At 50.9% G+C, this 24,450-nt stretch overlaps 5 protein-coding genes across 5 annotated transcripts; 2 read left to right on the top strand and 3 right to left on the bottom strand.

Annotated features, from left to right (window-relative positions):
* Positions 1 to 2,217: 2,217 nt before the first annotated feature.
* BDW47DRAFT_30278 (uncharacterized protein) lies at positions 2,218 to 2,574 on the top strand. Its single transcript, XM_024818706.1, has one exon. The coding sequence runs from the start codon at positions 2,325 to 2,327 to the stop codon at positions 2,541 to 2,543; it is 219 nt and encodes a 72-aa protein (XP_024672276.1). The 5' UTR covers positions 2,218 to 2,324; the 3' UTR covers positions 2,544 to 2,574.
* A 6,176-nt stretch (positions 2,575 to 8,750) lies between these two features.
* On the top strand, positions 8,751 to 10,602 carry vosA (the record flags this gene model as incomplete). Its single annotated transcript, XM_024815087.1, has 9 exons — positions 8,751 to 8,832; positions 8,912 to 8,981; positions 9,047 to 9,192; positions 9,268 to 9,352; positions 9,493 to 9,539; positions 9,596 to 9,704; positions 9,764 to 10,085; positions 10,157 to 10,276; positions 10,339 to 10,602. 9 exons carry the CDS (start codon positions 8,751 to 8,753, stop codon positions 10,600 to 10,602), a joined length of 1,245 nt encoding a protein of 414 aa, XP_024672275.1.
* A 613-nt stretch (positions 10,603 to 11,215) lies between these two features.
* BDW47DRAFT_105593 (uncharacterized protein) lies at positions 11,216 to 11,963 on the bottom strand (the record flags this gene model as incomplete). The annotated part of the gene is made up of 1 exon (XM_024812604.1): positions 11,216 to 11,963. Exon 1 carries the CDS (start codon positions 11,545 to 11,547, stop codon positions 11,218 to 11,220), a length of 330 nt encoding a protein of 109 aa, XP_024672274.1. The 5' UTR covers positions 11,548 to 11,963.
* A 2,025-nt stretch (positions 11,964 to 13,988) lies between these two features.
* BDW47DRAFT_117510 (uncharacterized protein) lies at positions 13,989 to 19,672 on the bottom strand (the record flags this gene model as incomplete). The annotated part of the gene is made up of 6 exons (XM_024815086.1): positions 13,989 to 14,841; positions 14,939 to 15,131; positions 15,796 to 15,819; positions 15,916 to 18,540; positions 18,599 to 19,142; positions 19,592 to 19,672. 6 exons carry the CDS (start codon positions 19,670 to 19,672, stop codon positions 13,989 to 13,991), a joined length of 4,320 nt encoding a protein of 1,439 aa, XP_024672273.1.
* Positions 19,673 to 20,407: 735 nt separating this feature from the next.
* BDW47DRAFT_30266 (putative HMG box transcriptional regulator) lies at positions 20,408 to 23,123 on the bottom strand. The gene is made up of 3 exons (XM_024818705.1): positions 22,316 to 23,123; positions 22,109 to 22,254; positions 20,408 to 22,048 (listed from the first exon to the last, which is right to left on the bottom strand). Exons 1-3 carry the CDS (start codon positions 22,740 to 22,742, stop codon positions 20,534 to 20,536), a joined length of 2,088 nt encoding a protein of 695 aa, XP_024672272.1. The 5' UTR covers positions 22,743 to 23,123; the 3' UTR covers positions 20,408 to 20,533.
* Positions 23,124 to 24,450: the final 1,327 nt, after the last annotated feature.

Genomic DNA, 24,450 nt, shown 5'->3' with positions numbered 1-24,450 from the left:
ATACAAACGGAAAAAGAAAGGGAAGGAAGGACCCAGTGAGAATCTGACAATGAAATAAAGTATTCACCGGAATCTGAATCCGCTGTCCGCGGGCGCTGTGGTTTGATTTGGTTAGTCTAGCTGGGCCATACCCTAACTGCTAGTAGACAGTAGTGTCGGTAGACTAGATCCTAGCTATGTAGATAGTAGATTAGAGCAGGTAGGTACTTTGTACTACTTCCTATCTATATGTATAGATTTAGTGGTGTTTAGTGCAGTTCGTGCTAGTGATACCACTAACCTAACTGGTACATATCTAACTACGCCCTGTTCATCTTATTATTGGATTGGTGCATGTCTGTTGACCGGGTTGTGATATTTGGAGGTGTGTATAGGTCACCTGTCAGGAAGTACTGCTTACTTACTATTACTATGTTTATCATTATGCACAGGATGTTGATCCTGTCTGTCTGTCTGTTTCTGACAGAATCAAATAATTATTGTCTGATTTATCAAGAAAGGACAAAGGGAAAGATAGAGGTTGATCTACAGGATGAGCATACAGATAGTAGCAGAAGTAAGGTACTACTACCTACCTACCTAACTTACCTATCTCCTGTATGTACAGGTATCAAGGCCCGAAAGTAAAGTAGAACGAGCTGAGTCTGGATTTGTTTATAATCGGTCTTTTTCTTTTCACATCTATCTATCACTTATATTCTATACTTCTTTCGTTTTCTTTTTTTGAATCAAAAGGAGAAAAGAAGAAAGAGAAAGGAATCAGCCAGAACGATGTTGAATGGGGTGGATATGAGTATTCCTATCGATCTATTTATTCGTTATTGACAGATTATGTACGTACTCCGTACTGGAATACTTTGTAGCTTGGTTCAATCTATCAGATCAAGCTCGCGGAATGCATTACAGTATCAAAAATTTTTCATGACTATAAATGGCAACAATCCCATTTTATTTCATTTTCCCTTCCAACACCACTTCTAGCCGAAGCAAACCACCATTCAATTTATCCCAAGGCAACCATTGAATACACAACCAATGAATGCACAACGTACTAACCTAGTATATTGCAGGTATATTGCATCCCGGCTTTCGGAAGCGAAGTCCACGGAATGTACAGAGTAGATCCAGATGAGACGGAGGGTATCTCAGGAGAGTTAAGTAGTACTCGTACCTTTGCAGGCTGATTTATTGGTTGACGGGTAATGCTGCGATCGTCTCCGGACTCAGGGCTGCGAAATCAAGCAGGGCGATGGCTGACGGCATTTTCCCTCTAGGGAAGGGACTGCATATGGTCTGGAAATTGAAACCACCTTGCATAATGCTGTCCTTCCTAGGAGAAAAGCGAGATTAAGTACCAATGTCAATATCGTTAGTTGAAGGACTCGTCAATTGGAAGAAGAGATAGTCGAGTAACAGGGCAAATTTTCCCCGCAATCAGTGAGTAACTGAGTCAATCGATCAGCAGTAGTAGTACTCCGTAGTAGGAGTAGTAATATTAGCAGTGGGCGAATACTAGCCGGTCGAGTTCGGACGGTCTAGGCTGCACACAAAAGTACATTATGTGAGACCGCTGCATCTAGGAAACCCGGGAATTGATGACAGTCTTTGTTCAGATCTGCGTGCATGCGCCCGGCCCCGGGTAGGGTGAGATAGTGGTCCACTCCCATTAGTGTGACCCGGCTGGGCTGGGCTGCCCTACATGTAAATAGACTAGCTGGGTTTTTGTTGGTTTATGCACGGAGGGGCAATGGCTCAGCCGCCTTTGTGTGATAAGACGGCATGCATGGCGTATACAGGTCTCCGTATGGAGTGCTCCGTACTGTTGCGCACAATTCATGGCTCTGTTTATGGAAACCCGGAGGTCTGATAGGGATATGGCAGGTACCAAACAGAGCCTGGTGCCTTGAAGAGCTGGTGGACTCTGGGAGGTGACGACGTGGTCGAAAGTACGATGTTTTGGAGACAAATTCTAATAGTGATATAGCTGATGCCATTATTCCTGACTGTGTAGCCGACAGAGATTGGTTTGGTCACAGGTCTTGAAATTTGAGATAGGCCGCGCGGTCATCTTCAACGACTTTTGCTGTGCATTGAAGGATTGGACAGTCATGTCTATAAATATCGCGATATAGGTCGACGGGTTGAAGCCCGTGTCTTATACAGACATTGTGGCTTGACTAGAGAGCTGAAGGAAGAATGTCCAATCTCCTTGCGATGTGGGTGAAAATCGTCGGTTCCGGGATATGATCTGTCATGACAAAAAAAATTCGTTTTCTCTTTTCCTCATCCGATCCCGCCAATGATCAAGATTATCATATTCAGCCATGTCCCATTTCTTTTTTTTTTCTTTCACAATTTCTTTTCTTTTTTCTATGAACTTTATTTTTCACCCTTCATTCCTTACCTCTTTCTGTTTTATTGTCCATTCAAACCCCGAGGTTTCTGACAGGCTCCTTGCTGAAGCCCCGGCTGATTTAGTGGGGTTATATCCCCGCCCAGTCATGCATGGGCATTGTATCCGAGACACTGAAACTCGTACTTGAACGTTAGCGAGCATCTATTTCACCATGGGCGGATAGACCATGGCGTTACTTCGGTCAGTCTCTAAGGTTGTCTTGCTCCGTTTGAGTCCATGCTGTGGAAGAGCAACAAAGTTCCCACCGTGGTGGATGGTCTTGCTTTAACTTTCATAGTCCGGACTAGAGGATGGAAAATTCTGTACGGCCATGGCGATCGGCACTCGGACAGAATCTCTTCAGCTCCGCCTTCAGATGACCAAAGTGATAGAGATGCTGTAGGCCATGGATCTGACCCTAACGAAGCACGGAACCCTTCGTAAGGGTCCGGAATAATAAGCATAACGGTAGCGTAAAATAAGCATTGTCCAGAGTTCGGTTCACAATGGAGAAGGGCGGCTGTCATTGACGAAGGAAGTGTCACTCCCCCGATTGGTTTTAGACGAGCAGGCAACCGCTAAGCCCGACGGACACTTCACTGTGCATCACCTGTTCGACCCCCACCAATATGTAAAAGGACGAAAAGAGTCAGACCCGGTAAAAAAATAAAAATAACAAAAAGGGAAAGAAAAGGAAAGAATTTTCTTTTTGTCCACCCGCCCGGTCCTGTCTGGTGTTTCTGAATCCTTCCACCTACTTTTCACCCTCCCCCTTCTCGATTTCAAATCAAGAGTGGAGAAGAACAAAAATGACAGAGACGAGAAGAGAAGGCCTCGCGCTCGTTCTTTAGGCAACCGGTGGCCGTGGCGGTATCGAGTTAAACCGCTTTTTGACCAAACATACTGCCAGTTCTCTCAGCAAATGGCGGCCTGTCCTTGGGTTCCAACGGGTTTGTATGATTGAGTGTCCGGTGCGACAGGTACCTGATCACTTTATCAAGATACCCAGGAGCAGCGACAATGGGCGTTCAATTGCCTCAAATCAAGAGCTTTCCCACCCATTGCGCCACCGAAACGTGGCATTATCTTCGAGCCATTGGTCGTCTGGTCCGTCTGTAGTATTCGGTCTCATGCTGACAGGTCTTCGGGGTATTGCCGATCATGGTCAGTGATGAGTATGCAAAGACTGACTCTTGACCATTGTCAGTTGTCCTTTTTTTTCTTTTTTCCTTCTTTGCCCCTCCCTCCTTTCTTTTCTATGAATGATTGGATGATGGAATCGACTCAAGGATTTAGTTCCAATGGCCAAACCCATTCCCTAGACCAACCGTACCTGCCTGAACGTGAGATGCCTTTGGTTTCTTGTTTTTATTCCTGTTACTCTTGATTTTCCTTTACTCTCTTCTTTTTCTTTTCTTTTTTTCGGCTTTCTCTTTCTTTCTTTTTCTTTTTCTTTTTTTTTTTCCCTTTTCGTCCTTCTTCACATATTTTCTTGTCTTTTTGTTTCCCCTCTCTTTAGGGCGCACCGGGGCGAACGGTTAGGTTGCAGGTCCTCTGGTCGGAACCACCACCACCATTAACCATCCCAGGCCCTGACAAAATTCGACATGAATCTAGAACACCCTTGCGTGGTTACGCCAATCAATCGTGGCTCGTTACTTGCGGGTCCTGCTCACATACACCCCCGTGGGTTGCGAGACAAGTCGCATCGAGTTAATGTCGAAAGAGTCAAAAACAAACCCTCAATTCTTTCTGCAGTGTTTGGCATAAAACCTGCCTTTCCAACCAGGCAACAGGCCGAATGTTTGCTTGAATAATGCGAAGGACCATGTTCTGGGCTTATGGTGCTCGTAGCTCCGCAATTGATGCGGCGAGATGCAGCGAGATGCAGCCGTCACCAATTAAGTCCCAGGTTCCGTACGCGCCCGATGTGCAGCATGGTGTATCTGACGGGGGCGCGACCGCGACAAAAGTCGCTGTATGGTACGAGGGAATGGAAGCGTAACGCTCAATTGCGCGTGAGAGACTGGGGGGGCTCGTATCATGCACGCGAGGAAGCGTAGTCCGACGAAATGACCAGCACTACTTAAGTAAGGTTAGCTCTTCATGATTGAATCGAATCCACCTAAGCCTGTGAGAGACCCCAAGCAAGGCTCACGACGATCCTCTTTCCCAAAAAAAAATCGTGCATGTTAGCCCACTTCGTGTGGCGCACCAAGCCATTATTAACGCGATCCTCAACAGACCCTGGCCCCTCCTGACGGGTGAGTTCCTTCTCATCCACGCAAGGCAAGCCAAGGCCTCCTCATCACAACGGTCTTGAGGTCAAGGAGCGTGTGGGGAAACGCAGTCTATGTAACCTGCATGGCACGGCCCAGACAATGTGATGCATCTATCGAACTAAATCGCTAGGACGCAGCAGCTTAAAGGCTGGATTTTCCAGCCAGACCTGCATCCACGACCGCACGTTGAAATAGTGGCTTGCTCCCGCCAATGTTCTGGATTCACCGCACCAAAGTACTTATGAGCTTCCTCCCCCGAATTGATGTGGCACTATAGCGACTTATTCCGCGCTCGAAAAATCCAACTGCGTCCAGGAATCTCAGCGGTGAAACTGTGCTTCCGTTGCGAGGTTGCGTATATAATTCAGTGAAAAGCACTGGCGTGTGTCGCACGGCTACCGCGCAGGACGTTTCAAATCCGGGGTCTAAACGGAAGACAACGCGACTGGAATGGGTAGTGACAGGAATTTCCACTGCTTCCTAATTGACGACCTTGACCCCTCTGTCCTATTCCCAAATTCCCCGGTTTCGCCTCATGGCCTAACCCCCCAAGAGGCTCCGGGAGGCACCGACGATTGCACGGAGGGCGCTTCAAGTTTAGAGGGGAAGCTGGAAGGAAAGTAAAAGGCTCGACGAAGTCCGAGTTGATTGAATGCTTTTGCAACTGATAACAACGGGTTTAACGGATACCGACTGGGCCTGGAAAGGAGCCTTGGACAGCGTCCCTAGTGACCGTAACCTGCGTCCTTGGATCGCAGCCCGCCGAAGAAACACGGAACGAATTGGATGACATAATAGAAAGACGGAGGGAAGGGAAGAGAGACACGGTTCGTATTCCCTGACCTTTGATTTGCTGTGTTTGTTGTGGTTATGATTGCATGGGGAAGCCCTCCTTCGCTTTAGGGAGGTGTCTGCATGGCTGGATCGATTACAGAGTATCCATCGAGATGACAGCCAAGGCGGGGCAGGTGAGAAAGAAGAGGATGACGGAAGATGATAATGCTGATGGATGATGATGACGAGGATGATGCTGATGATGAGAAAGGAAGAGGAAGAAAGAAGGCTGACATTTGACTAGTAGGCAGGAGGTTGAGAGAAGAGCCGAGAGGAGAGCAGGAAAGCCAGAAGGATCTACGGATGAGGGTCCCCCTCCTCCTCTCACCAGAGTGACCACTGGACCAGGCACAAAGAGCCGATCAAAGTTTAAGCACTAAATCGGAGTCTGACCATCATCATCATTCCTTTTTCTCACGTTACCTATCATATTACTCAATTAAAGGTATGTCCTGACTGGTCTTTGTTTCGGTCCATGTCTATCCTATTCGTCCATGGTCACCATGATCAGAATAATGAGCTTATTCCCATCTTCTTTCTCATGGATTCTGACCCCATCCAATCACGCGAATGATCATAATCCATGACTCGATTATGGAGACCAACTTTCTAATTGAATTGTTTAGGGTGCGCACCGACCAGTCCCCGAACCGGCCTCGTCTCCTCTTCTGCCGTCTGGGTCCGGAAAGGACGAAGGGGGGGGTTTGTCACCCTTTTCAAAAGAGAAAGAGGAAACAGGACTGGAAGAAGAAGGGACAAGAGAGATCCCCTAGGTGGTGCCTGGAAATCGTTACGGGTCAACCTAGTACCATCACTTGCATAGCCGGTCCCATCTCCGCAGCACGAGGCCACAAACCGTTACCCTTAGATTGTGGTGGGTTATTGGGGGTTTGCTCGGGGAAGCAATTGCTGGTTTACCACAAACGTGTTTTCCCTTGCGGGGGCCTTTTTCGATTTGGTTTGATCTGATTTGCTGTGATTTGACCTGGAAATTTGACGCCTACCCAGAGAGGGTCTTTCAGATACATACGGAGTACACCCGTATACGATCCTCCATCACCCCATTACAATCCTCCACCCTCATTGGAAGACAAAAGAAAGTATAGACTTTAGGGCTTGCGCAGGTGGCCCAACTGAATCTGGTATAAACCGTCTCCCCTCCCCCCCGGACAAGTCTGGGGAGCCTCCAGATGTGTGCGCATCATCCTGATGTTGTCACGGTTCCTGTCGGATCGTCAAAACTGATACCACTTGCACCTTTTAGCCCGCTTTCTCAACCGTGGTCGACCTTTGCTGGTAACGACACCATTTGACGGCCGAAAACTGGCCGGTTCTGCCTTTTTTTTTTCTTCTGGTACAGCTCCACCGGTCAGCTGGGCTGGTCGCCTCTGATTCCAGTAAATCTTTTCTTTCTTTCTCTTTTCCCCTCTTCTTTATACCCTAAATCTTTCATTCTTTTTTTTTTTTTTTTTACATTGGCTTAGAAGTCCGTTCTTACTTTCCGTTTTTTTCCCTTCAATTTTTTCTACATATTTTATGTTATTTTATTTATTTTTACCACTTTATTTTTTTTGCCTCCCCTCTTGCGTTGACTTTCTGTGCGTCACAGGCGTCTCAATTGGCAAGAGGCGACATTGATTGACCCATCGTTCAGCTACCGTCTGGTCTGCCTTCCTATCCTATCGCCGGGCGGTCGTCTATCCCGCCACACCTCGACTTATTAGGCAGTCATAGGACTGTCGGCCGATTCCACCTCTATACCTTGGCCTTTTGTCTTATTATTATTATTATCATTTTCAACTTCTTCTGAGCGCTGATTGGATTGGTATTTTGATTGGAGAATTTTTAGGTTTGCCTTTTTTTTATTTTCGCCTTTGAACCCTCGAGTCTATTAAAAGAAAGAAAAAAAAAAAAAAACGAGAAAAAGAAGATTCAAGAAAAAAAAAAGGAAGGCAAGTCACTCTTCACGGTCGGGAGAGTACCATTCATTGGGTTTGGTTATTATTACTATCATTCATTACTATTACTATTATTTTCACCACAGAGGGGACTGGTGAATAATTAATTCTTTGGAACGACTACGTTTCATCATCGATCCAATTCAACGGACCAGAAAGAGAGGGAACAGAACCAAAGAAAGACAAGAGAAAAATATTAAACATAATAAAAAAAGAGAAAAGAGAAAAACAAAATAAAAAGGGAAAAAAAAAAGATCAGAGAAGAAAAGATAAGAAAAAAGAAGCAAGGATCCTCGACCTCATACTACTTGCACCACCAAATTGGACCTCATTGGAAACAAACTTCTTCACCAAGTTCCCTAAACCAACAACAATCATTGCTGGAACTTGACGGGCGACTTGACCAGACTTTTTACAATCCGACTAAGGTTTGTCTGGAACCCCCCGTGCTCGGCTGGCTCTTGCCGCTTGCATTCTGACGACACTACCGCCAAACTGCTCCCTATTCGACTCGAGTTCCCAAGTCAACCTCTTTCAGTCTTGGTCGCCGTTTTCGTACCCATCGTTTCGATCTGGATGATCAAAGCTTCCCAACCTTACTGTGGCAGCTGCAAGGTCTCATTCCCACGTTGTCTCCACCTTGGAAATCACTCCGTCCTGGTCGAGAGCTTTCTCTGGTCATTCCTCAATTAAGGAAAGGTCACTAAGCCTTACTACTCACCTCACTAATCGATCATACCGTTGTGCTCATCTTGAACCACCACTTTTTACACCCCCAATCCATCCTACACCCCTCCGCCCTCCACTCTCCCAGCCTCCCCTCTTCCTGCTTCCTCTCTTTCCCGTTGAACCCCACTGTGTATCATTCCTCCGTCTAGTGTGTCGTTGAACCACAAGTTTGACTGGGAGGTTCCAGGAATTCCATCCTCGTTACCCTTCCCAGTTGTAAAACCTCCCGCTTTCCCTTTTGTCCCATCTACCCCAACTTACTTCCTTCCACCCAACCCTGCTCCCCCCCCTGGCAAGATCCCCGTTCGACTCATACGTGGTTCACTCGACTGTGGGCGTCTGACCCAATATCCCGAATTTTGGTTTCTCTGGCTCCGTTCACTTTGGCTCTCGTGCCTCACAGCTCGCCTTGATGAGTGCGTCGACGTTCCCGGACGCCTCTCTAGCTCGCGATCCTCAAGGGTAAGTCTGAAACGGGATCCGTCGGCTCCCTCGCGCATCACTCCCGATGGCTTCAGTTCTTACTCAGCTTTCCCGGATTTCCCACTGACCATGTTATCCCCCAGCTCTGAATTTGATCTGATTATCCGCCAGCAGCCGTCGCGGGCGCGCGTGGCTGGTGGGAAGGAGAAAGGTGAGTGACCGGCCGCCGTGCGCGCGGAACCGGGCGATCTGCGCAGTAGCGAGCTAGCGGGTGGCTGACCGCGTCGCAGAACGTAAGCCTGTTGATCCGCCGCCGATTGTGCAGATCCGGGTCAAAGAGGAAGGAACCTATCTCGCGCAGTAGGTCCCCCCTGGTCACAAACGGAGTGCGAAAGCGAGTTTGGGTTACTGACCGCTGCGGATAGGCACTACCTCCAGAGTCCGTATTATTTCATGTGCTGCAGCCTCTATGACTCCTCAGACGATTCTCCAGTTCCCGTTTCCCCGTCCACCACTCTGACGGGGACTCTGGTGTCGTCTTTGCACCGTCTGAAGGATGTGGATAACACCGGTGAGTTGAGCCGCCAGCAGACTGGCTTCACGTCCTCGGGAAATCGGCGCAGCTCAACTGACGAGATCGGCGCAGATGGAGGGTTCTTCGTTTTTGGTGATTTGTCGATCAAAATCGAAGGCGACTTCCGGCTCAAGTTCACTCTCTTCGAAATGCGCAAGTACGTAACCTCTAGCCCCCCTCTGGTTGGCCGAGCGTTGAGAGGATGGAAGCCCCGTCTTCGGAACGAGGGGAAAAGTCAAGCAGACCGTGAAGTCGAGCAGACCATGGAAACCAGGGCTGACCGTACCGTGCGAATAGGGAAGTTGTGACGTACCTGAAATCGACCATCTCGGATCGCTTCACCGGTGAGGATGGGCACTCTTCAAACTCCAGTCAGAGACGCCACTGACGAATTTCTTAGTGTCACCCCCCAAGAGTTTTCCTGGGATGGCGGAATCAACGTTTCTGTCGCGCTCGTTTGCCGATCAAGGCGTTAAACTGCGCATTCGAAAGGAGCCGCGGACGCTGATGTGAGTTTTCACGGCGAGATTTGCCAGTCCTACGGGTCAGGGCTAACAGATCCACGCAGCAAACGGACCATCCCTCGGACAGAGGAATACCCTCAGGCGGTACCTAGGTCGCCGGATCGCTCGTCGATGCAAATGCCTGGGGCTACTTATAGCGGGTATCCAGCCGCAGGGCGAGACTACACGTACTACAGCGGACCAGTCAAGCGCCAGCGCACGTCGGTTGACTTTGGGAGTCGCGGTCTTTACGATAGTGACGGGCGTATGCGCCAGATGGACGCCTACCCGCAGACTACGGCAATGTATCCAAATCAACCAGGGGCCTACCCCACGTCTATGATGCCGGGGTATGCCACAGGGCACACCGGCGTTCCAGATTATACGGTACGTCCGCCTTTATCTGAGGGCACGATTGTCTTGCACCCCGCGACAGGTCACTAACACGACTTTAGCAGATGCCATACGGGCTATCACCGGCACAAGTACCTCAGATGCAGGATCCGGGGGTACAACATCGCTCCAGTCAACAGGCCACGATGCAGTCGCTTGGGATGGTGAACCCGTCAGACACACCGGTATGGAAATTGCCGACCCGTACCACCCCCGGGAGAAGGTACTGATATTGGTGGATCTCTAGGCAGCAGATTCGACAGGCGCGATGATGCAGGGCTATCCTCGATCGCAGTACCAAGCGGGTTCCACGATCCTTCCTCCGTTACAACGAAATCGCAACTACCCCCAGGGGACCAATGGCTCGACGGCGCGAGGATACTTCGATCAATCTTCTCAAGCGGCGACTCCCATCCTTCCATCGCAGCCCATGGGCAACGAGGCAGAGCGGTATGCTCAGGGTCAAACTTTCGATCCTCCGGGCTCATCGAACGGAACAACACCCCGCTGAGGCACCCCGATCTTTCGCTCTTCTACTTCGTTTACCGCTTTTCATCTTTATTCTTCTCCCTCTTTCTTTGTGCTTTGCTTTTCCTTTTTTATTTCCTTTCTTGTCCAATCTTTTCCCCTCACGGGGTGACGGTGGAATGCGTGGGATGGCTTACTCTGGGTTTGATCGTTTCGTTTCGGAATAGACTGTGGGGTGGGTGTTTGTCTTTTTCTGGGAACAGAATGGGTGGCTCTCGGGGGATACATGGCGCCTAGGGGGCATAAAAGGGATATCCGTCTCACGGCTGGTTGCGTTCTTTGCTTTGCTTATGGGGGTTTGGTTCTTGCCGTTTTGGTTTTCCCCTGTACATATTACCCTATCCTGTATCCGTACTTGCGGGTTACATGGCGGCCGACAGGCTGGGCTGCTTGTGGCTCGCATATTAGATGGTAATTTTATCATCCATCTATAATTATTGTTCGAGGGTGTTGCGTACGTAGTCTCAGAATAAATTGGTCAGCAGCTATAACAGGTTTGTGCACCCTAAGGTGTCTAGCAAACAAAACAGGCAGGCCCAGGTTGCCTGAGGATCCATCCACACGTGAAGTGTAATCAATCCCCTGGTCTGTTGATACTTCACTTTCCTTCCTCGTTATTCCTGCCATTCCATGGACTTTTACTTTCAGTTTTGTGAGTCACCCTAATCATCTTTCTACCTAGTATCTTCTCTTCTAACTCGTGAGCTCCCCCGTTCTCACATAGGATCGCGTCCTCTTCATCCCACAGCGCGGCAGGAAACACCACGGACGAGATGGCAGACAACCCAGCCGAGGGATCTCGCCGTAACACCCTGAAATCTAAAAACCTCGAGCTTCGCGGGACATGGTCTGGTGATCTAGGCCAGCCGGCAGACCTGAAGATCTCAGTCGAGGTAGGATACTTCAAATGAGTATACCTTCTAACCATCACCTAACACGGCCCCTGTCTTTTTGGGTTGTAGGTCCAATGTCTTCCAGGAAGGGAGCTCCCGCTGTTACACACGGGAAATGTGCGGCTGCTGGTCATCAAAACCTCCGTGCTCCTCCAGTCCAATAAGAGTGAGGGACAACCTGACGAACCCTCCCCCCAGAGCCCGCTCTTTGAGTTTTCGCATGGCGCGGATGACAGCGATCGGGAGACGACTGTTTTCGCGGATAGCCTGGGAGAACATGACGGGCCCAGTGATGGTTCGTCGTTGGGTGGTCGCGATGCTCAAGGGCGTTCGTCTCAGAAATGTCCACTACCCTCCGAGGACTCACAATCGTCTCCTGACGTCTCGTCCGGTCTTTCCGCTGGTTTACCACGCGAATATGGCGGTAATTCGCCGCGTCTGGGGAAGAGAACGGCCCATGACGCGTTTCTTTCTGATATTGAATCCGGTGATAAGAAGGATGACTCCCACAAAGGCAAAATGGCACTCGTTGACTCTGATGCCGGTTCGAGGTCGAGAAGTGCTCAGAGTATGAAGTCGAGCCGTTTGGATGAAAAGGTTGTCGATAAGCCGAGTATGATTCCGAAACCTGCAGCTCAGACTGGGTTGGCGATGCCGGAGAGATCTGTTGTTTGCGCGTCATCATCATCAGGCGGAGATGCTCATGGCATAAGTGATGAACGCCATGTAGACGACAGTGACGTCAATAAACAGGCTGTCTTGAGCACTTCTCCACCAAAAGTCTTTACTGGTTTATCATTGTCGACGGATCCTGCGTCACCAGCATCCTTGGGTCATACTAGTATGGAAGATTCGCCGGCTTCTGGATCGTCTCTACCTCGCACAGTGGTTCCGGAAGTGGCCACGAAGTTCCAAGGTTCCCGCATCGAAACTGCCACGGCTAAACCCCACCTGGAGACAAGAGACGGTATCCTCTTTCTGAAATGTCCCAGGAATGGGAGACAAGCAGTCTACAAAGTTACCCTCACTGTATCCTTATTCTTGAAAGAAAGTAGCCCAAGGGGCTGGCACGAGCTGGTGATACCAGGACTTCCCAGGACCACACCCGAAGACAGTGGAACCTTTCTCTTTCTCATCCCAGAAGACAAAGGCATTGAGTTTGACACTAGGAACCTCCAGAGGTACGAGATTGTGGAGAATTGCTTTTTTGCCGAATTCATCAGCCACGGCGACCTCGTCATTTCTCTGCGACTCCGTGACTCGAAATCCCACGGCATTCAGGAATTTACAGTGGACCAAGAGATCAGGGCAATTTGCCGTGTCGATTTCAATGCAGGCGGAACCCAGGATGAACAGTCAAATTTAGTGGTGCAATACCACGCAGTGTGTTCAATCAAGTTACATCATCGCTGCTTCTGGGCGGAACAGTGTTCTTTTTTTCTCGACCTAGACGGCGGCCCAGAAGGAACCTTTCAATACGAATTAGAAGCCCAGACCAAGGGTCTCAAAGTAGTTCACATCCCGACTCCTGACAATCCCTGCATAGGTGTCTCGCATATCAAAATCATTTGCTCGCCACGGGACTTGGGCCTGTTTTGCCTTGCATGGACAGTCAAAGCACCTATCCGGCAGGCTATGAGCTGGCTTCCGCGAGTCCATCCGGCCACCTCCGGGCCCTATGAACAGGAGAGATATGAGCTTCGGCATAAACTTACAGAGCTTGACCCTGTGCCACATGTTGATAATAATGGCACTGAGTTGGGACAGGCTGAAAATGATGAAAGACCCATTCCCAATCCCATTCGCCAATTGCATGGACCACCTTCATCTACCGACTCCGAGATAACACTTGGACTCGGTGGTACTTCACAGCCAGATGACGAGTCAATTCCGCTAGGGATATATCAAAAGCTGCTTCTGGTCGCCTTCTGCGTGTGCCTACTAGTTTTCAGTTTTTTCCTCGCAATTCTGCTCAACCTCTTCTACTTCAGGGCAGTCATTTGTCATGACGGTGCTTGTGCTGTAGACCAGTACCATACCAGCTTAACCTTTTCCTGCAGCACTGCTACGGATGCATTCCATTCCAGCGAGAATGAATCAGTGGAGACTTACGCATTTCTTGAAGATCTTACACTGGATCTAGAGCCCGACCAGGTGTCTTTTGAACCAGGCGATGAAATCCCGGATACGGTCGAACCAGGGGATATACGAACTGAGCCAGTCGCCCTGTCAGGGGAGTTGGATACAAACGCTGAGGCAGAGGATACCGCAGCTCCGTTGTCACTCAGAGACAGGATCGACTACTGGCTCGGATGGACGGGTCCTGATCAGAATGCTTGATGCATTGCAGCAACGCTGTTAGGACATCATAAACCCCCCTCCAAAAAAAAAAAAGGAAAGAAAAAAGAAACATGTACCCAGCAGTCTAACATGCTTAACAAGATTCTTAAATCAAAGCATTCTAACATAACAATATCTAATTAGCACCACCAGAAGAAAGCAAATAACTCGCCACCTCCTCAACAGCCCACTCCAACACCTCCACCATAGGCTTCTCCCCCCTCCCTGGCGCAACAACGACCCCAGCATCCTCCCTCACATCAATACCCTGTCCAACGCGCCTCACCAACTCCTCATCACTCTCCTCCCCCGTAAACCTCCCCTCCCCACCCTCAGGGAGCAGCAACCACGCATGATCCCGCACATACCGCGGCCAAACAACATCATCCACATAACCAGGGGGATCCGTCCAGAAGTTCTGCGGCGGCTCATACGCTTCTCCTTCGTGAAGCTTGCTCTCCCCAGCATGCCCTCCACCCTCCTGGGACGACCCTCCACCAGAAGTGCCAGGATCAACATCCGGCTGCGCCCCAATAGTAGCATACCCCGTCCGACTCTCCCTCCTCTCTTTGACGCGATCATACGGCGCAGGCAAGAACAGCCCTAAATCAATCTGCGCATGCACATCGCGCATCGGCATCGGTGCGTGAGCCTCATCCGCACCACCGTAAAGCAGGAAACCCTCGAGGAAAACAACCACTCTCTCCTTCCTTCCCTCTCTTCCCTCTCTTCCTCCCTGCTCCGACGAAGAAGTAGATAAAGCGCTCAATAACCTCTCCCGCACGTCCCCTCTCAGCCTACCAACAACATCATCAGACACCCCCGACTCCCTCACCTCATTCTGGTCCTGGATGCTGGTCAACCGCGGCGGGAGACTGCCGTGCGCACGCACGTACGCCAGCGAGGCTGTGAAGAGCGGGATGTCGATCGCGGATGCGGTGTCCCAGTCTTGGATGGTTTGGCCGCTTTTGGTTGTTGTGTATGGGATTCTGGGGTTGTTAGCTTTGGGATTGGTCGGTTGGGACTAGGGTGGATTGGATTGAATGGGAGTGGGTGTTGAGGGGGAGGGGGGGGGGAAGTACGTGCCTATCGTCGGGTTTGTAGAAGTCGTCTTCGTGGATTATAAATGTTCGGAGGGATTGGTAATTTATGGTATCTGTGGTGTCGTCAAGAACACCGTTGAAGATTCGCTGGAGTAATCGGGCGAGGGTCGTCTTGCCGCTGGATGAGGGGCCCGAGATGCCGATTATGTTTGCCATTTTCGATTCGCAGTTCAATTCTTTTTGCCGTGTGGCTTGGTGGGTTTATTTCTGCGGAACAAAATGCACTCGGTATGCAGAGAAGTATGGTCTGGGCAATGCTGCTGTTGCTGCTGTAAGACCTACCCTGTGGCTCTGGTCGATGGTTCCGACCTACCCACCACCACCTACTAAGATAGGCAGGTAGTATGCAGTCTAGATGATAGATAGCAGGACAGAACTGTTCAAGCCCATGTGATATTGCAGATACAGCTCAGTCTCTCCTTACTCCCACTCATAAGCCAGAGCGGCACTATTGATGACAACCGTTGAAGTCAAAGCAAAGTGGACTGTGTGATGGCGCTAGTCCGTCCGATTAAAATATTGTGGAGTTGATGCTACGTATAATCCACCCCCACACGTGATCGGGATCGGCGCCGTTGTTGTATGCCTGCTCCACTTGTATCTCTATACTCTATTTGACTGTAGTCTAGTTTAATCTACACATATAATGTGAAATGTGCAATTTTACCTTGTGAATATTTGTATGTGTCCCTATAATCAATCACGCCTGGTATCATACTATGCTATTCTATAATAACCCGTTTATATCAGAAGCATCTCCCGGTCGACCACCGCCAAACAGAGAGACCGTCTTTTTTGGTCTTTCGGCCGGACCAGCAGCGTCAGTAATGCCGTCCATACTTTCATCATTCACTGTAGTATACGCTTCCGCGCTGGAAGATTGCGCAGCAGGCGAGTGGATGTGCGCCCGCGGAGGACTGTCTCTACTTTCATCCTTTATTGTAGTGGCCGCTCCCGAACTTTGTGAAGCAGGCGAGCGGATGCGCGCCGCTGGCGGAGGACCCTCCATTACAATCCCCGCAGGAGACACGTGGGTGCGGGAATTCGCTGAGCGGCGGCGTTTTAACGGCGTTAGAAGGTCTGGCTCGACGTCTGGGTGGCGGGTGCGCTTTGGGGTCGGGAGTCCAGGCTTGGGTTTGGGTTTGGGAGTGGGCTTGGGCGTGGGCGTGGGCTTATCGTCGTAGTCATCTGGGAGGGGGAGCGCGTGGCGGTCAAACAGGCCCGGCGTGTCGTCTCCCGTTAACAAGGCCCACCCAGCTGAGTCGTCCTCCGGCAGAGGCAGGAAATGCTCGTCCTGGATGATGGCGCTCATGGTACTATCGTCTAAGAGATCGCGCTCTGCGTGCTGGATTTCCGAGTCAGACATTGCTTTCCGGCGGCGGAGCATCTTGTCTTCGAGCGTATTTTGGAGGACGAGCGTCTCGACGAAGACGGGCCTCGTCTGGCCGATACGGTGCGCTCGCTTGATGGCCTGGCTTTCGACGTTGGGCTGCCAGATGGGGTTTACGATGAAGACGCGCGAGGCGTTGGCGATGTGGAGGCCGTGGGAGGCCTGCCGTAGGTCCATTAGAAGGACGCGTACGTCTTCCGATTCGCGGAATAGTTCTAGGTATTCGGCGCGCTGGGCGGGTTTGAGTGTGCTGGCGTAGATGCGGAATGCGATGCCGAGGAGCTCGAGGCCTTCGGCGATCCAGAAGGCGGAGTTGTTGTTGTCGTAGAAGATGATGATTTTTTCTGCTTTGTGTAGGGCGAGGACTTGGCTGAGGAGGTAGGTTAGTTTGGCGGAGGCTGTTGCGACTAGTTTTGTTGATGCGAGGGGGGACTCAGGTGGGAGGTTTTTGGTGAGGCCTTTGGAGAATGACTTTTTTGAGGTCTTGGGTTTGATGGGCTTGTCGGGGGTGGTTTTCCTTGTGCTCGCTGCGTCAGAGGTGCTGTTGTTCTCGCGCTGCGCGAGCTTACGTCGCACTTTGATGCCTGCACCCGCGAGACCCTCTGCCGGATCAAAAGTGTCTAAGTGTCCTGTGACAAACTTTTGGGCATCCCGTGCCTGCGAGATCCCCATGAGCAGCGGCTCCCTATCGCATTCCGCTTGGTTCAGTGCCCACATACTTCGAGCGTGGGACGGGAAACCCTTGATGAACACTCCAAGTTCATGGTACTTTCTGAACGCCTGCCAGCTTTCGCTAGAGATCGCTTTCTGTGCAATCCGCACGCCGTCTGTCAGCAAAGCTATATCCTGCTCCGTCATCTTGTCTCTATTCTTTTCCATATACTTCAGCGCAGTATCAATAGTCCCAGGGACATCCGCCTCGGAGCCAGCCCACCAGAACCCTGCCGCCCGCAGGTTACTGATCATAAGGCTGAGATGCTTCCTGTTGCGCGGATGCCACAGGTAATCTTGATCTTTTCGCTCAGACGTGATCGCGTTGACTGCAATCACAAATATAAACAGGTTCAGGTTCAGCCTGTCAAACAACGTCGGCTCAAGCCGCACGACTTTATTGTACAGTCGCGGAAGTGGAATCTCGCTGTGGATGGTGTCCATGCGATGCCGGACGACAAGGCCCTGCAGCGTCGAGCGGAGCGACGGTGCTTTCTTGCGCTTCCCGTCTTCCCCGATGGGTTTGATGTATTTTGTCCAATTGGCTGGATCGTTCGCACGAGAGTTGGACCACGGCTTGACGTCGAGGAACTCGACTACTATGAGTCGCAATCGGTCTAGATCTTTGAGCTCGCTTGCTAGGGCGCTTCCCGTGTTCTTCCTTCCTCGCAGGATAGCTGTTGTGGCTTCCCCCATGTCCGTATCGCTCGTGTTGGTCTCGTGCGATGCAAGGCTGACTTCGACACCGTACAGTCCGCTCGACGGCGTACCCGACACGACCCACCGGCGTTCGAAGTGCAGTTGAGCCAGAATGTGCATCATGACTGTCCGCTGGCCGTGGCCGGCAACGTTGTGGCCTTCGTCGACCACAACGCGTAACCAGTGGAGTTTCGTCAAGGGGGATTCTTCAGGCCTGGTCGAAACACGGTGGTTGTGAACCACCTCTCCTGCTTCTCTTTCGAAGCGGACCCTAGAAAACAGGATTATATCGTATTGTAAAAGTTCGTCTGGTTGAGGCGTCGCGTCTGAACTATCCCGGAGAACAAGCACCTTGAGTCCCTCCGTGTGGTGCGCGATCTCCTTCTGCCAGTGGTTTACAAGGTTGGGCGGCACGATGATCAATGTCCCCGAGCTGAGTCGAAGATGTAGCGGCGGTGGCCTGGGATAGGCCACTCCGTTCCGGCCTGTATACCGGGCCGGTGGAGGCGGGACGATATACGAACCGCAGTGCTCTTCGCACGCTTTGATGCATCGGTCGTAGTTAGAGCCGTAGTGTCTCTCGGTCTCGAAGTGGGCTTTCCACGGAAGCGAAAATCGACCGGCCGCGGCTGCGGCCATCTCGACTAGAGACCCCGTCTTCTGACGTACGGCATTCTCTGTCTCCTGATATTCCAAAGGGATCCTGGGAAAGTGGCCCCGTGTCGCCATGATGACCGCCAAACTGATTAGCGTCTTTCCGCAGCCCATGGTCTCTGCGAGGATTCCTAGTAAACGTTAGATAACCTCCAGGAAAGACCTCATCAACCAACAACAACAACCTACCTCCACATGCTTCCGAATACATTCGCTTCTCACGCACAATACTGCCTTCTTCTTTATCATAGTAATATACCTGGCCCGTCGGGCCGCAGAAGGCCTGTAATCGAGGATCCAACATCTGAGCCGGCTGAACCTCCCGCTGTATCATAGCAGCAGCCGAACGGCGCTGGTAGGGGTACAGGGGCGTTTTGAGGCCCAGCACGCCAAGTTCCTGCCCCGTCTCAGCCTCACCACCGACAGACCCAGAAAGCAATTCCTCCATTGCCTTCCTCGCATATAAATCCTTCATTTCTTCAACACGAGGCTCCGGATCTCGCAGGGTATTGAAAATATACCACATCGACTCGTCCTCCGCACTGGCGGATGATTTCTTGTCTGATTTTTCCCCCGGATAAAGCTCCCCCATCCAAGCTCCAACCGACGAATCCACCTTCGCCATGACGACCTTGAGAGCGCGCCTCAGTGACGAGCTCGATCGAGAGATAGCCTTGCGGCCCACGTCGTCAGGCAAGACATATACACGGGAATAACACAGATGTGGATAGCCCTGGTATGCATGGGTTGTTGTCCGGATCCAACGGTGCCCTTCCAGGGTCACCGCTTCTAAGTATGGGAAATTTTCTGGCACTGGCACTGGCGTGGTGTGGGGTTTGTCTCTGGCGATGCGTCTCAGGATGCCCACGGGTATGTAGTTGTCGAGACTATCGATACCATCGTTGATGGGCTGGGGGCTCTCGGCGGAACACTCTGGTGTGGGTCCGTGCTCCGATAATGAGGTCGCCGGCGTAGAGGAATCCACGGTATCCGTCGACGATCCGGGGAGAGGGGCTTCAAGGGTGTCGGCCATTGGGGTATCGCTTTGATCCGTGGGTATGGTATCATCTGTACCTAGCGTCTTGATCTAAAGTTGGATAATCATCAATTCATGAGTCTCTGTCCATTGCACACTTCAACAGCAAGACGCTGTAGGTAAAGCGGAGTAGACTGAAAACACACCTTAGGAGTGCCATCGCTTGGCAAAATAGACCCAGACCCATATACAGGTACAGGTCCATACCCATCATCATCAAGCGTCATTGTTGCGTGGGAAAGGCTATCCTGACCAGCAAGATCCATTCCGGCGCAAAAAGTTCCACTCGTCTCTGCTGGCCCTGACAAGAACCAAAAACTTTCACATCGCCTTCACCATCAGGGGAGTCATCCGAACCAGAATGCAGAATATTCCCAGTAAGTCTGTGCCAAAAAATCTAGAATGATGGATGGGGAAGAAAGAGTGAAGATAAGATTGATGCAGGTGGCTGTCGCAAAAGATGAGTCGCAATCAGTGGATACCCCCGAAGCCTGATAAGCCGTACGGGTCTTTCCCGCAGTCTAGCGTGCTTGATTGGGTTGGGGCACTGACCGCTCTCCAGGCTCCACAGCAGAGTTTGTATTGAACAGTCTACCCTGTGCCAAGCAGGGATCGACACTCACATAGATGGATGACAGCACTAGGATGGGGGACTGTATATAAAGTTGACAAATTGATGGAAGGTATTTCTCTCACAAAGATGTGTATTATTTATTGTATATTTCACTGTAGATCAAGCTGACCCTATTTTTGACGCAAATTGTCCTGAACATCAAACGATAGAGAACAATAGCAGTAACCTGACTCCGCAAATATATCTGGCGGGAACGCCCATCCACCGTTGAATGAGTATATGTCCCTACCCCCAACTCTGTGGACAGGTTGAGAATTACTTACTCATTAGAAAACCACCCCATATATGGCAGATCTTAACGCCAAAAATAAGAAAATACCCAAGAAAAAGAGAAAGAAAAAAAAAATTAAAATAAAAAAATAATAATTGTAAAAGAAAGAAAGGAAAGAAAGAAAATAAAAAAAACGTTCACAAATAGAGACAAGAAAGGGATAATATCGAACAGACCCAGCCATCACTGGGAGAGGAAAAACTCAATTTCGAACCCAACACGTTTCAGCGCCTTTTCGTCAAGGTCCCGCGTGGACCCTGCAGCTCGACGTAGCACCACAGTTCGTGCGTCCTGGAGACGCACCTCCACGGGGTTTCCCCCGTACCGGTCCAACTCCTCTTTCTCGCAGTCCCGGATATAGACGGTGATGTCGGCTCCCACGCATCCTCGCCACAGGGATGCCATCCACTGCCAGTGGTCCAATACCGCGTACGAGTCATTGAGGGGAACCGAGCAGGCGAAGAAATCCGCCGTCGTCAGTTGATATTGAGGGACGAGGGCGACGGGAACGAAACACGTGCTTGCCCCTGAGGAGGAGCCCGCTGATACCGACCCGTTGTCGCTCGACTGGGACGGCGAGCGGATATGCATTTCGGCCGTCTTGGGGATGATGGTCTTGGGGGACATCCCGGGCGTTGCGGATTCCTCGTCCACCGACTTCGCTTCCGGCAGCTCGGGTGCGACAAAGCGTACAATGTCCTTGGATACCGTGTTCCAGCCCGAGATCGTGTGGATGTAGTCCACCGTACCATGGCCGGCTTGGCTGGGCTCCGAGTATTTCTCCCCCGTCGGCACCTTGGGTCCGGGGAAGACGCGAGATTGATATTTGCCTTCTTTCTGCAAGACGTGGTTCAGATGTTCCACCATGGCATTGACCAGCTTGGAATCTTGTCCCTCCACGGCGATCACGGCGCCCCGTCTTTGAGCGGCCCCTTCCCGGAATGAGGGGGTCAACGGGGGTGCGATCTTGGAGATCACCTTGATCTTGTTGAGAAATGGGATCGTCATCACCGTTGCCTCAACGCTCGACCCTTCTTTTGGAAACGGGGTGACTGGGGTCATGGCGCTGGGAGTCGTCGCGGTCGTTTGCAGGGGAGGGAGCGTGAGGCTGGGGTCATGCGGTGGGCCTGAGTGGGCACTACGCAGCGGTCGAGGCGGCTGCCACATTTGAAAGGTGTGATGTGGGCCTCGATAGTTCGGCGGGACGTCCGTGCGTGGGGTGTATGGGGATATCGGGTACGGAGTCTCGGGGCTTCTTTCACGATGGGGATTCGATTTGAAAGTGGGTTGGGGGTTGAAACGCCGACGTTTCGAGTCTGGGGATCGAGCTCCGTTCTCCTCCCACTGGCGTTGTCGAGACGCATGAGGACCGCCGTTGGTTTCCACCTTCGTCGTCTCGACCTTGATCGGGTGCGGGACACGCTCTGCATCCGTCGTCCGGCAGTGGTAATTACGGACCGTGGCCGCCTCTGGAGTCGCCGAGGAAGCGCTCGAGCTCGTGGACCCATTTGGGGTGAAGATGGCGTCCGGAGAGACGGGCGGGTTCATCACTCGGCCACCACACCGACTGCAGACACTCGAGCCGTTGGGGTTGTGGCTGATCCCCGAACTCGTGCCTCGAGAGCTGCCATCTCGTCCATACCGGCGCGGCTGATACCGGTACTCCGGATATTGCTGTTGATGGCGGGCTTTTTCAGCCTAGTGAGGGTTAGTCTTTGACGTAACCATGGAACCAGCGCGAAATCTGGGGTGAGCTACCTCGGCGAGTTTCTTCCACTCATCCTTAGTGTCCTGGGGCAAACTCCTCCATTGGATGCCAATGATCTTGGAGACCTCGGGGTTGGCGAGTCCCGGGTTCGAAGCCACGACTGCCGCTTGGTAGTGTTGGCGATACAGGATGAAGGCTGTGGGCACGAGTGTTAGAGGACGACGGGACGCCATGGGGTGGAGACTTGGGCAACTTGCCATTTCGAGGTCTGGGGATCTTCGGATCTGGCTGGCACAGGCAGAACTTGGTTTCGCTCTCCCTCTTGGTAGGGCTAGCGGAGGAGGAGCGTTCCGAAACCGAGGAGCGCTCTCGAAGGGCCAGCTGGGGGGCCAATCCCGGCTCCGTGGACCTCGGATGGTCGATGGGCGCGGTGGAGGCGATCTTGTTCAAAGCGATCTTGGCCCGGTTGAGAGAGGAGAGATGGACCTGTGGGAGCGCGTCGGCCACATAGCGACAGGGAGCTCCGACGGCGGGAGCATCTCTTCGATGATCCATCACAGACATCTTGGTCAGGTCGTCATTCATGATCTTGTGCTCGAGGAGGTTGCTAGTCGGCCGAGCCAGGGTGACTTGAGAGTCATAATGTAAAGCGGGCGGTTTGGGGAGAACTCGATCGTAAGACATTTATGAAGCAGGCAAGAAGAACTTCAACGCTTCTTGGGTCGGCGGCGGGTGGGCTGAAAGAGGAGTACATCCGAAGGATGAAAGAGAATGGAAAAAGCGAGAGGGAGAAAGAGAAGAGAAAATGATTTGGCGCTGCTAGGATAGGACGAAGAGGCGAAGTCACCGGAAGAAAGAAAAGAAAGAAAGCAGATATAAAGTTATCGCCAGATTGATCCTCGTGCCCTGTCAGTTGTCCACACTTTCTTTCTTCTTCTTCTTTCTTTCTTCCTTTGTCTGGGTTGATTTCGCTTCTTTTCGTTTCTTTTCTGTCTGTCTCTCTTCTGCAATACTCTCTCTTTCCCTTCTGTTCTCTATTTGAGAAGAGAGAAGGGGCGGATTGATCTCGAAACCCAGAGGCTCAGGAAAAAGAAAGCAGACGATCAATTCTGATAGTTCTTCTTCTTTTTCGTCTTCCTTTTTTCCTCGATAAGATTTTCTGGTCTTTCTTTGATAAATTTCCCTGAAAATAATAATGATGATAATTAAGATTATTTTCTTTTTCTTTCAGCGATCTCTTTGTCTTTTTGTTGTCTTTGGTGATAGTAGTTGTTACCAGGCAAACCGAACCAACCAGGACTGATGACGGACGTGATAAAGCCAGGATTTGGCTTTTCAAGTGCTTTGTTATAAGTCTATCTTTGGAGCCACATCTTAGTCTGGCCTTGCAGGCAACCCAGGTTTAGCCCTGGGTACCATTGATTAATTCTTCATTTTATTTTAATCATTTTTTTTTTTACTGTCTTTCCTTTCTTTGTTCTGGATGATACACGTCCACTCGTTCCCCCCTCCCCCCACCCCAGACTACGATGAATGGAACAGGATGGAACCTGGAGGGATTAATCGACCGTTCCTTTGCTAAAGGAGGTCGGAAAAAAGACCCTAGACCTGACCATGGAAGAAAGGATCCTGTTAAGGGACCCAAGGGGATAGGAGAAGACGAATGCCACCATAGCATGTTGAACCTCTGGATAAGCCTGAAGGGTTGGTGCCTTACGGTACCTTTGGAACGAGGAACAAGGTTTTTACTGGTAGGTAATAGTAGTACTCCGTATTAGTCGTAGTAATAGTCGTAGTATTAGTAGTTGATGGTGGTAGTGGTGGTAGCAGTACCTAATACAAGTGGGAGGAGCAGTAACAGTCGTAGGTACCTTACTGGGTAAGTGCTAGGTACGGTTAGTAATGCGGCTACTACCTGAACAAGTCTAGAGTCCAGACTCATTGACGTCCCAAGCGCTGGAAAGAGGTTATTGTTCCAAGTTGTTTGAAAGTGAAGTTCCATTTAATTGAACTTGGTTCCTTTGTCTGTTGGACGCCCGCATGCGGTGTGCCGTAGTCTCCCCCAAACCAATCAATGCTCCAGGCACACTCCCCGGGGGATCCACCGGCTAGTGTGCCACACTAACACCTGCCTAACTTGGGATCACCTGGTCCCCTCCCATGGGTATCAAACAAAGAAAGAAGCAAATTGGATGGGATTTCTTTTTTTTTTTCTCCCTCACACGAATGGGAAGAAGATAATGAACGAAGGGAAGCATGATCAATCATCAAACCAACTTGGGATATCCATCTCGCATGGAGGCACCTCCCGGCTACAGCAGACGGTATACCCTGATCCAGCTAGCGTGGAACCCCCCCCCCAACCACCACCATCACCACCACCACCAACACT

The sequence above is a fragment of the Aspergillus candidus genome (assembly GCF_002847045.1).
Source record: "Aspergillus candidus strain CBS 102.13 unplaced genomic scaffold BDW47scaffold_21, whole genome shotgun sequence".
Taxonomy (NCBI): Eukaryota; Fungi; Ascomycota; class Eurotiomycetes; order Eurotiales; family Aspergillaceae; genus Aspergillus; species Aspergillus candidus.
The sequence above is the reverse complement of the archived record's forward strand: the minus strand, read 5'-3'. Positions and strand labels throughout refer to the sequence as shown.